Here is a 12958-nt window from a genome sequence, read left to right on the forward strand (position 1 = left end):
CAACAATTAGGTGCAGCTCTAGAAAAAACAAACTCCATAGTCGTTGCTGAACCACAGTGGCACCACACAACTTTCGCTCAAACGACGACCTACCCTACTCTAGATTGTGTTGTAGTTTGGTCGAAAATAGCAAGCTCCATTGTTCAAACCACTGTTAATACATTGCAGTTACAACAACACAACACTGTTAATAACATCATGCAGTATGTTGAGGGTAACAATGAGCCCTACATATTTACTTAAGCACCTCTGAAGCTACATCATACAGTCATTATTGTGAATGAACAAGCAAACTATAATAAGTGATAAATAATTAATTCACTATTCCCAATGAAGTGCACATCTGAAACTACATCACACATAGTCGTTATTGTGAATGAACAAGCAAACTATAATAAGTGATAAATAACTAATTCACTATTCCCATGCAAACTATAATAAGTGATAAATAACTAATTCACTATTCCCAATAAAGTGCACATCTGAAAATACATCATACAGTCATTATTGTGAATGAACAAGCAAACTATAATAAGTGATAAATAACTAATTCACTATTCCCAAGCAAACTATAATAAGTGATAAATAACTAACTCACTATTCCCAAGCAAACTATAATAAGTGATAAATAACTAATTCACTATTGCCAATAAAGTGCAGTGTGGTGATCGAGACATGGAGGTGAACACAATCTCCATGGATACACCTGCTGTGCTGGAGACTAGCGAAGGCACATTTAAAAGGTCAAAGGTCACGACACTGGAAATACGTTCAAGGAAGCATAGCTCTTGAGCCTTTGTTTCAACCACCCAACCTTCTAACCATGTCAACAGCTGATCAAGGAGAACTGCCCTTTCTTGAAACACCAAATCCATGATGGCTGGTTCTACTGACCAATTGATGAAGATTGGATTTAAAGGCTTTATACCAACTTCATGCTTTACTCCAGCTAACATAGAAGACACAACATGTTTTATACAACTTCTAATCACAAAACACACATAGGCCTCTATGATAATCTCCTGCTGAAAGGCTGGATCACTCCCTTTCATTCCGAACAGAACCTCTAAAATGACTGTCCAAGCTGTCATTTGACATACACACACGCTATTATTTTACAGCAGCTAAGATCAGCTAGTCAGTCGGTCATTGAGAGCAGCAGTCTTTATCCCCAAGCCCATAGCCCCCCCCCTCCCCCACACGCACACGCACCTGCACCTTTTCCCTCGGACGGCCGTCCCCTCGTGGTGGCTGGAGACGTTGAGATGCCGTTGGCCACCACAGACACTTGTCCCTCATCTTTCTTCCCCTTCTCCCTGATGGAGAAATGAGACTCAGGGTTAGTGGACACACGTCAGAAATCAGACATTTGGTTTTGGCCTAATACTCAGATAGTTGCAGCTGCATGATGCTATCCATCCCGTTTAGCTTTCCGTGAAGTGTAGCATTATCGCTAGATTTAACGCTGTGATAAATTAACAGTTGCAATCGCTAGATTTAACGGCATCATAAATGAACAGTTGCGATCGCTAGATTTAACATTTAACGGCATCATAAATGAAATTCCTGTAAAAAGGAAGCGTGACTTTTCCTGTGACCAGGGCCAAAAGAATATCTTCCACAAAATTTTCCAAAAAAAGTATGTGTGTGTATGTGTGCCTGGAGACTGCTGTGTTGTTTTTCATTTCACAGGTTCCATGGACCGTGTGTGTGTGTGTTTACCCCGTTATCACTACAGTAGTGAGCATGCACACAGACATACAGAGCAGGTGGCCAGTTCTCTAGGGAGGAGAGCGTTGGGCATGGTGGAGTTAACACCACCTCTGACAAACAAGGTAAAGTCACCTCTAAACAAACTCCCACCTTGTCAGATGGACAAATGCTAAAATGTTCACATGTTTGAAGGACATTCAGTTGAAAGCTTTTTTTTTTTAAGTAAAGACTGCAATTCCAATACCTGACATGAGGGGGTGCTCTGGATTTCGTCTTAGTGCTGGAGCTCCGTCTGTCATCAACATGCTATGGAAGTGAAGATATGGAAGAGAGCTTTAGAACACCATCACAGTGGTCACACACGGTCACACACACGCCTGCAAATAGTAGTCTCTCTCTTGCAGGATGCAGTTACAGCTGGCTCTCATGCTGGCAGCCAGAATCCCAAGGGAGCTCAAGACTCGTGCATTCTAATTACGAGCAGGAATACACTGTGTGCTGCAGGGCCCCTATGAGAGCACCACCAACAGTGTTGGGAGTAACGAGTTACAAAAGTAATGTAATTACTGTAATGTATTGCTTTTTGCTGTAACGCAGTAATGTAAGTGTAGCAGGCTGTGCCTCTACTGAGTGTTACGTGTTCCGAAGTCTAGACCTGATGAATGGGCGGGTCACAATTAGGTGCACGTATATATTGACGGTGGCAGTTCCTGGGGTTACGCGTCTACCTTTCTTCTTCCGGGGGCTTGGTCTCTGTTGTGGCGAGGCACGCAAGCTGGTCGGGCTAGCTGTGAACATATTCCAAGCAAGTGGTGTGGCTCATTGCGGCTTGGTGCGAGTATCTTACGGTCGAGCTAAGGTTCTACTACTACAGGGCAAGCGTGGGTCCTGTGTGGGTCAAAGAGACTGCATGTTTCACCGGCAAAGACGAGATTGCCCACCAGGCGAGTGTCCGCTCTCACAAGGGGCTGCCGTTTTGTCTTGTCCATTTTGTCTTGTTTTTGTGACATGTTTAATCAATTGATTCATCTCTCCATACTCTGGTCATCCTAGCGTGGGCTACCTAGCTTTGGTTGCTGGGGCTTGGTTGTTTACCTCACGCTTGCTGCTTATCTGCAGCTTGCTTTGTCTACAGCTGGCTTTGTTACGATGATTGCTATGTACTGCTGGTGAGTTTTGTATCATCTGTGTTGCTGTCTTTTCTTTTGTATTACTCTATATTTTGTGTGTGTGTGTGTGTTTGTGGTTGTGTGTGCATATGGTCCTACAGTATGTGCCTAACTTCTGCTACCCTGTAGAGGTGGAGGACGCCTGGGGTCTTAACCGATGTGGAGCTTGTCCATTGCTGTGACTGCTGTGTTTTATTAAATTAATTATGCATTTGTCCTTATGCTACTAAATAAACATATGTATTGCATCATTCACGTCTCTGGCTGCAACTGACTCGATGGACATAAGCCTATACGCTCATTATTTTCAATTTGTCAGAGACAACTAGGATATGAAGAACAGTTAAGTGCACTTTGTGTGTGAAACCGAAAGATCTCTATACCTCGCGAAATGGCACAATTAATTTAATGACACATCTAGAGCGGTGCCACGCTAATCTTTTTGATTCTTGATAAAGCATAAATGCTCTTCATGTCAGCTTCGTGCTGTGAACTTGAATTATAGAAAATGAAGGGATAGAAATGTAAAAAAGATGGGGACTTGGACTTTGAAGTCACTGTTTTTGCGACCTGACTTGACTTGCGACTCCACTCAAAAGACTTCAGACTTGACTCGGAGCTTCGAGACTCCTGAACAAGCTGTATTTCATACAATTATTGCTTTTTAATCTAAATTTATTCATGCATTTCTATTTTATTTTACTGCTACATATACTTTGTTAAACGTATAACGAGCGGCATGGCCCCTTTGCCATAATGTGCAATGTAACGCATGCTATGTGCGCACACTCACAGACATAAATATATTGACCATGGCGACAAGAATTCCTCCCGGAGTTGTGCCTTTTATCATTACTTTCGGTTACAAAAACTTCGTGCACAGAGGAAATAAATAATAGATAGATAGATAATAGATGAATTATGCCTATTCAACGTCTGATTTCATCAGGCATCTCCAAACGCACCCAGATAGGTCAGTCACTTAGGCCTAGCATATATTGTCACAGGTGACAAGCAAGCTAACCATCGCAAAGTGTTGTGCTAATGCTGAGAACAGGCAGGGATGGACAAAAATACATTAGAATGTATTTCAAAATAAAATACCTAATACCCTCATTTTTAATGTATCAAAATAAACTACAAAACACAGTAACCATATTATGTAGCAAAATTAAATGCTGTATTTTTGTATTTTAGAAAATACTCAAAATACTTTTTTCAAGGAAGTATGGAAGCACTGCAAAAAAAAGTTTTTTTTTTTATCCCAAACATTTAGCCTATTAAAACAGTAAAAAACAATACAATTTGGCCCGTCATACCAAATAGTACACCGTATGCAAGTTCATGTAGTGTGATCAGAAGAATAATTTAAGAATTTACATTTAGTCATCTAGCTGATGCTTATCCAAAACGACTGACAGAGCTTTCATTTACCCACATTATAATCAATAGGCCAAAATCATCTGTGCCAAATTTCGTAATCCAAGTCCAGTGCAAAACTGAATAAGAAAATCATAAGGCTATGTATCTTGAAGTTCCAGTATGTGAGAAACTTGATATACCTTAATATCTCCAACCTCAAGTATGCAGCTAATAAGGAAATCGAATTGTTATTTAATTAAACAAGGTGAACTTGTCCCCACTGTGGAATGCGGAAAAGGATGCTACAAGGAAGGGAATTCAAACACACTCAACACCTTACCATCTATTGATGTGGTTATTGTGGTTCATACTTATTTTAGTGTTTTTCACATATAGTATTTTGCAGTATTTTTAAAATACAAAAACACACCAATAAAGTATTTTGATACAAAATACAGAGCCATTTCCTTCAACCCAATAAAATAAAAATGATAAAATACTATTTTGTATTTGAAATACAAATACATATTACATGTTTCAGAAATACTACCCATCCCTGGGAACAGGCATATTACATCTTTATAGTTGGCCATATGATGACATACTTAGGTTAATATTGTATGTCACCAGTTAGGGCACCAAAATGGCCAGCAGCGGCACTGTGTAGCCTATCTTGACATGTCTTTAAGTTTTGGGTTACAATATACAGGTAGTGGGCTCTCTGTTGATTTTAATGAGTAGGCCTAAGCCTAAAGTTACAGCATTTCTAGCACAATTGACCAGACTTCGACTTTTTGTCTGCTTTTAACAAAATTCTGGCTATGATTGTTCCTTGTATTGCATCATGAGCCATCACTGCGCCTATTGCATTCATGGGCAGATTATGATCTTTCGGGCCCCTGGGCCCAGATGTATTAAGGGCCCCCCACTTATTGTCATATATGTGGGAGGGGGGGGGGGGGGGGGGTCCTCATACAGAAATTTTTTAATTTGTTTTATGTGATTTCCTGTAATCTGGTGCATTTTGGGGATGGCCAATACAAAATTCAATCAGATTCATAGCCTACATCCTGATTTGTTGATATTGAGGTAATGATTCTATGCAAAGGCTTGGGCTTCAGGGCCCCCTGACCTCTTGGGCCCCTGGGCCTGGGCCCGGTAGGCCCGTGCAGTAATCCATCCCTGATTGCATTCTACTGTTGTTTGCCTTAAGCCTAGCTCAGTCATTATGTTATACCACATCGCCCTCCATTAGAAGTGCAATGAGCTGCATTGAGCATAATAAACTGCATTTAGAATTCCAAATCCATATTTCTAGCTATTTTGGTAAAAGTAATTTAAAAGTAATACAATAGTAGTGTAATGCCTTACAATGCAGAGGCAGTAATATTATAATGTAACAAATTACTTTGAAATGACCGTAATAAGTAATACATAATACATTACGATTTTGAAGTAACTTGCCCAACACTGACCACCAATTAGGCCCCACAAAACCAGGTCTGCCGACAGGTCCCCTATGAGAGCACCACCAATTAGGCCTCTATGAGAGCACCACCAATTAGGCCTTGGATGGAGTGAGTCCCCACAAAACCAGGTCTGCCCACACAGTCTTACACACTCAGTGGTATCGATATCATCCATAAAGATAACCAGACGGTGAATCTGGCACACACATGTCCATATGTGTGTGTGGTGTGTGTGTGTTTGAAGCGCCTCAGTGCTCTGTCCAGTGGGGCCACTCGCATTACGCAACATGTGTGTGTGTGTGTCTGTATATATACACGTGTGTGTGTGTGTGTGTGAGTGCAGGTTCTGACATCATCTCCTTATATGTATCTATCTCTGCTGGGTTCAAAGTCCTGAGCTATAGCCTGGTCACTATCAACCCGAGTTTCCCATTAACAGGCCCTTACTGCCGGGCTAGGCAAGCGGACGACCTTGCGATGTGCTGGAGTGTGTGTGGAGTGTGTGTGTTCGGAGGGGGTGCCTTCAGGCCCAGGCGGCCCGCGCGGCTGAAAACACGTTGTGTTTGCATAACTAGTCCTAGCGTCGATAACAAGGACTCGGCCTCCTCTGGAATGCCTGTATGCTATCTAATTCCTTTGCACAATATCCTTTATGGGGCTTGCTTCAATAGCTTCACCTCTATACCCATTACCCTTTCAATAGGGAGCAATGCTAATTATTACATGTGAATCATTCATTTGAGAGTCAATAATGCTCAACAGCCAATCAAACAGACCTCCCTTCTTCACTCCTTAAATGTGTTTATTGGCTGGAATCATTTATGGTTTAAGGCCATGTACTTGCTTCACTGTCTACAGAGGACACACACACACACACACACACACACACACACACACACACACACACACACAGCCAGAGGACTGTGAGGAGCAATGTGCGGAGTTAGCCAGAAGGTGTACTAGATACAGTATGAATCGCAGCAACGTTGTGCCAGGCGCTTCACTGCCACAGATGTATTTACGGTGTTTTTACCAACTTCCTGCCACAGCCACACAGACTGATCTGGAGTGTAAACAATGGTTGTTATAGCGACAAGGCCAAGGCTCCCAATGGAGTTTCCCCAAACACAGCCACACCTATTACAGGCATGGTCAATGCCTTGTGTAGTGTGTGTGTGTGTGTGTGTGTGTGTGTGTGTGTGTGTGCATACGAGTGGCCGCCCATTAACCAGTGGTGCTGAATAGAATTGCCCAACGTCCTTCTTCATTGTATCGGCCCATTGAGAAGCGCGAGTGGAAAGAATGTGCTTGGCTTGCAGCGCAGGCAGAGCCGGGCAGTGCTGGTCAGGGGCGGAGGCCCGGGGGTCACGCTGCCGCGAGAGGCTGGTCAGGAGCCAGGCCATCGGCCTCTCCTCGCTGGGGGAGCCCCCCACGGTTCAGAACACACCACATGAGCCTGAAGGGGGGGGGGGGGGGGGGGTGCAGTTGGAGATCTGAAGGTGAACTTTCCTCAAAAGGACCTGTAAAAAGCAACTGGGTCTCCTCTAAAGGACCTGGGCCTGCTGTGCTGAGTCTCTCTGGGCCCGACTGCTGTGCTGGGTCTCTCTGGGCCCGACTGCTGTGCTGGGTCTCTCTGGGCCCGACTGCTGTGCTGGGTCTCTCTGGGCCCGACTGCTGGGTCTCTGGGCCTGACTGCTGTGCTGGGTCTCTGGGCCTGACTGCTGTGCTGGGTCTCTGGGCCTGACTGCTGTGCTGGGTCTCTGGGCCTGACTGCTGTGCTGGGTCTCTCTGGGCCTGACTGCTGTGCTGGATGTCTCTCTGGGCCTGACTGCTGTGCTGGGTCTCTCTGGGCCTGACTGCTGTGCTGGGTCTCTCTGGGCCTGACTGCTGTGCTGGGTCTCTCTGGGCCTGACTGCTGTGCTGGGTCTCTCTGGGCCTGACTGCTGGGTCTCTGGGCCTGACTGCTGTGCTGGATCTCTCTGGGCCTGACTGCTGGGTCTCTGGGCCTGACTGCTGTGCTGGGTGACTCTGGGCCTGACTGCTGTGTTGTGTCTGTGGGCCTGACTGCTGTGCTGGATCTCTCTGGGCCTGACTGCTGGGTCTCTGGGCCTGACTGCTGTGCTGGATCTCTCTGGGCCTGACTGCTGGGTCTCTGGGCCTGACTGTTGTGCTGCTTTATGACTGCATGGCACATGTTATCACACTCCTATCGGTCAGGTCACTTTATATTAGCGTGATAAACTAATGACGTTTATAAACGGACTCCGCCCATTATCAACACAGTGTGGGAAAGGTGTCAGGAACACAACAACATCACCTCTACATCCAGGTGTGCATCCAGGTATACACTCCAGGTATACATACCTGAAACACTGAACACACACTAACCTCCACTAAACACACACACACACACACAGACACACAGACAAACAGACACACACACACACACCTGCTGTGCGGGCTCTGTGTTGGGTTTGTGAGTGTTGTTGCCCTTCCTCCTCCACTCCGGCAGGCCGTTGAGCTCAGTGCTGCTCTGCTGCTGCCGCCTCCGGGCATCACACGGCACCGCCCCCCGGGAGTTAGGCACACTGATGGAGGGAGGGAGAGAGAGAGGGAGGGAGGGGGAGAGAGAGAGAGAGAGAGAGAGAGAGAGAGAGAGAGAGAGAGAGAGAGAGAGAGAGAGAGAGAGAGAGAGAGAGAGAGAGAGAGAGAGAGAGAGAGAGAGAGAGAGAGAGAGAAAGTGTGTGAGAGAGGTGGGAGAAGACAATGAAGTGGAGGATCACAAGGACATGAAATCCTCATCTAGCTCACATAATCATGGCACAATGCAGAACACACACACACACACACACAGAGTACAGGAGCCCTGGCACCAGACAGGCTCCCTGTCCAAGCAGATTCAGCTCAAGATGACCGACACGGCCATCCGGGTTTCTTCTGATTGGCCCTTGGCCACGTCCACATGTTTTGGGCTTTCTACTAGCAATGTAGCTCCTGTGTTATTGAGAGTGTGTAGCGAGATGAGCAGGAGCTTACCTGAGCTCTTGTGTTGTACTGAATGTGTGAGTGTGTGAGTGTGTGTGAGAGCCTGTGTAGCGAGATGAGCAGGACCTTACCTGAGCTCTTATGTTGTACTGAATGTGTGAGTGTGTGTGAGTGTATGAGTGAGTGTGTAAGAGTGTGTGTGAGTGTGTGTGTGTGAGTGCGTGTGTGTGAGTGGGGCTCTTGTGTTGTATTGAATGTGTGTGTGTGAGCGTGTGTGTGTGTAGCTCTTACCTGAGGCTGGGGCTCTTGCTGCTAGGCTTCTTCCTGTGACCCTGGATGTAAGGCTCTGAATCTGAAAGGGCAAAGGTCAAAGCTGACTGACCACAGAACAGAGCACACACACACACACACACAACCCTTTCTTCCTACGGTCAGTCTTATGTATCAGCTACCGGTATGTTTTTGTGAGGCGCTAGTTGATTGGAGCGTGTTGTAACCGGGCCAGGTTTGATGTTGTGCTGTTATAACTGGACCAGGGACGATGTTGTGCTGTTTATCACTGGGGCGATGTTGTGCTGTTTACCACTGTTATGTTGTGTGAGCAGCACGTCTCAGTATGGGTTTTAGGACAGGTGAGTGGAGAGGAAAGGGAGGGAGGGTCATGGTCAGACTCCATGCTGGAGCACTGTCCTTGGGAGACCCCAGGCGGCCTCAAGGTTACCATGGAGCAGTGCAGGCCGACCTTGGGGCTGCATTGCTGCCCCTAACATCACAGAAAGGCCGCCGAGACCCAAGCTATTGTTTGGAAGCAAACCGCACGGCCTGGCCGAGCCAAGCCCATCATTAGGAGCGAGGGAGCGTGCGCGCTGCAGGCCGTGCGGGGGAGGGAGACGGCGAGACCTTTTCCAAAACTCCCTCCTAAAATAAAAAGGCGCTCGCTCGCTCGCTCTGCCCCCTTTTCTGCTTTGCCTTTAGTTCCACATGATGAAACCAAAAGCACTTGCATGCTGCCATTTTCAAATTAGGTTTCCTAAAAAGAAGAAGCATGTGTGTGTGTTTGCGGATTCTTGTTTTCTGATTCTCCAAATTCAGTTTCCTCTAAAAGAAGAAGCACGTCTGTGTGTGTGTGTGTGTGTGTGTGTGTGTGTGTGTGTGTGTGTGTGTGTGTGTGTGTGTGTGTGTGTGTGTGTGTGTGTGCGCGCGTTGGTATTTTCTGATCCTCCATCTAAAAGAAGCGGTGGTTGCCTCCCTTCTCGTGGGCATAATAATGATCTCAAAAGACCTTCTGAGACCAAGTCAACCAATCAAAAGACTTTCTTAGACCAAGTCGACCAATAAAAAGCATGTCCTAAAAGGTTAAGCGGCACTTAAGCGCCTCAAGGACAATGAAGTAAGCACGGCCGTTAGGCCAACACAGTCTTCAATTTCAATCCTCAATGATCCTTTAATCATTCTTTTTGAAAATAAAATCACAAACCTCATCATGCAGCTTACATGCCAGAACTTACAAGTGGTCAAAGCCAGTTTGTGGGATGCTTGAGCTGACGTAGCAAAAATTATTGAGTGCCATCCTTATTATGCTGGCACAGGCACAATCGTAAAACTTGCGCAACGCTAAAGAAGTTCAACAAATGTATCTTTTCTGACCGACCCCTTTCAAAGAAAGTAGGACAGAGGAATGGTACGCGTGTTTGATTGGCTGATGATGTACTACTATTCCTTCAGGGCCTAAAATTATAAAAGTTGACATAGCCACTGACGAGAGCAAACAAAACCAAAACATCTAAAGCAATGTCTAGTAGGCCTATGCAGCATCTAGCATGTGATCCGTATTGGGAGCAAACCCACCTTCCTCTTGGCTGGAGGCCTCTGAGCAGTCTTCCTTAAAGGCTTTCCCCAGGAGGACAGGGTTACCTGGAGAGACACGGCAGACGAGTGGACAGGGATTAAACATGCTATAGACCCTTTCAACAATAAAAACAAAAACAAAGCTTGAACATTCTATTTGGTTCCCAATCTACTTCCTCTGCATTAAGATAACATATGGAATGTTAAAAAGGAAGCCTTGTGGGGCCAACTATGATGCTGATAATGGAACTCTCTTGAAAGGGGCGTTTGCTTTTAGTTTAGAACGCCTGCAAAAATGTGGAGAATTCACCATTTCGGTTCCGTCTTATCAAGAGTTAACATGGTAGCATGCATTGCAGGCCAGGTAGCTTTTATTTGACTTCCATTGTAGTTCGTTTTTATGAAGTCCTTTCAACCACATGCATGCACATGCACACTCCTACGCCCACACACACACACACACACACACACACACACACCTTGAAAGCCCTGCACATATAATAAAGCCTTATTTAATTTCCTCTCATCCAGCCTCCGGGTTGATTACAGTGTGATGGTTTACAGTGTGGCCTAAATGAAACGCCAGCGTTGTTTCCGTTTCAGGTGTCAGGTGTATAGGAGCAGCCTGGCTACCAAGCAGGTGCCAACTAGGTGAACAGAGGGAGCTCTGGAACTCCTACAGTCAATTATTCATTCCATGAACAAACCATCTCAATGGAATTAATTAATTATACCACTGAGCACAGGTAAACAGTAGAGCAGAGCGCCATGCAGCGGTACGCTGTAGTTAGACTTTATGGTGTAATAACAGCCTTGCAGCAGTACGCAGTAGTTAGACTCTATGGTGTAACAGCAGCCATGCAGCGGTACGCTGTAGTTAGACTCTATGGTGTAATAGCAGCCATGCAGCAGTAGTTAGACTCTATGGTGTAATAGCAGCCATGCAGCGGTATGCTGTAGTTATGGGGAAGAGAAGTGATGGTGGCATGTAATGGGGCAAAGATGATGGAGACAACTGCGGCACAGTAGTGAGGAAAAAGCCATGAAAAGAACTTTGCTATTAACCAACTTCAGGAAGAGAGAAGAGCAGAAAGAGGAGCAGGAAAGAGAAGAAGAACACAGAGGAAAGAGAAGAGCAGAGAGGTGCTCTCTTTTGGACATTAGTGTTGCACGGTGTAGCGATACTAAAAAGGTATCACGATGCCTTCACGCAAAAAAACGATACGAGTTCCGACGTTTTTAGAATCGATACTTTATTAAAATTAACGTTCTGTGTCTGCGTGAACTGCTGCTCTCACTGCTCCTTGCACGCACCTAGGCAAGTGGGCGTGTCAAGCAGGCAGCTCTGAGTGAGTGAGTGCGCAGCCAACGTCAACATACAGTAGTTCTTTGCCGACCGTCCTCGGCCTTGTGGATAAAACAAAAGGTGAAGTGAAATCTGCAACTATTTCGGATACATCGCGAATAGTGAAGGCAAGCCATCAGGTACACAGAGGCCCGTTTGTGAAATATGTTTCAAAGTCATTTAAAAGCAGTAGTCTACGCATGGAACTTAGCTAAACACCTCGCAGACATATCCCAACATTTTTGTTCGAAGAACGGCAGGTTAACGAATATGCTATAGAAAACACGACTACATGGTTAGTGCCAAGTTCTTCTCTTCTGTTTTAGTCTAGCCTAAGTGAAACGAGTATGTTCTCTGGGATTAAGCGAACCTTCCTTCATCAATGAATTTTGACGAGACATAACGAGCTGTAATCATTTTGACGAGACATAACGAGACCCGAAATGCGCCAATTAAAGCCCACAGCATATAATACCACCAAAGCGTGTTAATAATAGCGGCTTATTGTTACGTGGTAGCAAATCATGTTATCAAAGAAATAGACGTAGGCTAATGTAGGAATGCACACAGACATATTGCAACAGGTAATAGTGTAGGCCTATCTGACGAAGACCTGAGTGGTTGGAATGTACTTGTACACTGAGCGCAAAGAAGATCCTCACATGTTTCCCTTTGCAACTGTCAAAGAAATCCCATGAACACGGGAAGGCCTAGGGAAGCCTATACTGTACATCAGATGGCCTAAAGATTAGGCCCCTCTGCATAGCATTCAGTGATTTGCATGCAGTAATTTTAACACTGACCTTGATCTAGCCTAGTTTGGCTATTTAAAGCTACTTTATTGGCAAAACACAACGCAATGTAAATGAACTATAACAAAAAATAAGGGACTTAATCACACAAAGTAGGCCTACTATTTTACTGACTATAAAAATAATAATTATGTAGGAAGTTTAGAACCCAGAATTGACCTGCACACTACAAAAGTGCACCGAATTCAACACAAATGACTCAATACACTTGGAGGAGGTATGAGTCCTTTCTTTTCCAGATATCTTAGGATTTCG

At 45.1% G+C, this 12958-nt stretch overlaps 1 protein-coding gene across 4 annotated transcripts in view; it reads right to left on the reverse strand.

Moving 5' to 3' along the window:
• The window catches only part of LOC121687957 (zinc finger CCHC domain-containing protein 2-like), a 51632-nt gene that overhangs the window by 4779 nt on the left and 33895 nt on the right, over positions 1 to 12958 (reverse strand). For 2 of the 4 annotated variants that reach the window (XM_042067199.1, XM_042067196.1), the window contains exons 7-11: positions 10547 to 10612; positions 8990 to 9050; positions 8163 to 8301; positions 1958 to 2019; positions 1219 to 1316 (exon numbers count right to left, since the gene is read on the reverse strand). In XM_042067199.1, coding sequence (XP_041923133.1) covers positions 1219 to 1316; positions 1958 to 2019; positions 8163 to 8301; positions 8990 to 9050; positions 10547 to 10612 — 426 coding nt within the window. Of the gene's footprint in view, positions 1 to 1212; positions 1317 to 1957; positions 2020 to 8162; positions 8302 to 8989; positions 9051 to 10546; positions 10613 to 12958 lie in introns of all 4 variants that reach the window. The other 2 variants (XM_042067198.1, XM_042067197.1) reach the window with 1 other exon arrangement.

The sequence above is a fragment of the Alosa sapidissima genome, chromosome 17 (genome assembly GCF_018492685.1).
Source record: "Alosa sapidissima isolate fAloSap1 chromosome 17, fAloSap1.pri, whole genome shotgun sequence".
NCBI classification, from domain to species: Eukaryota; Metazoa; Chordata; class Actinopteri; order Clupeiformes; family Clupeidae; genus Alosa; species Alosa sapidissima.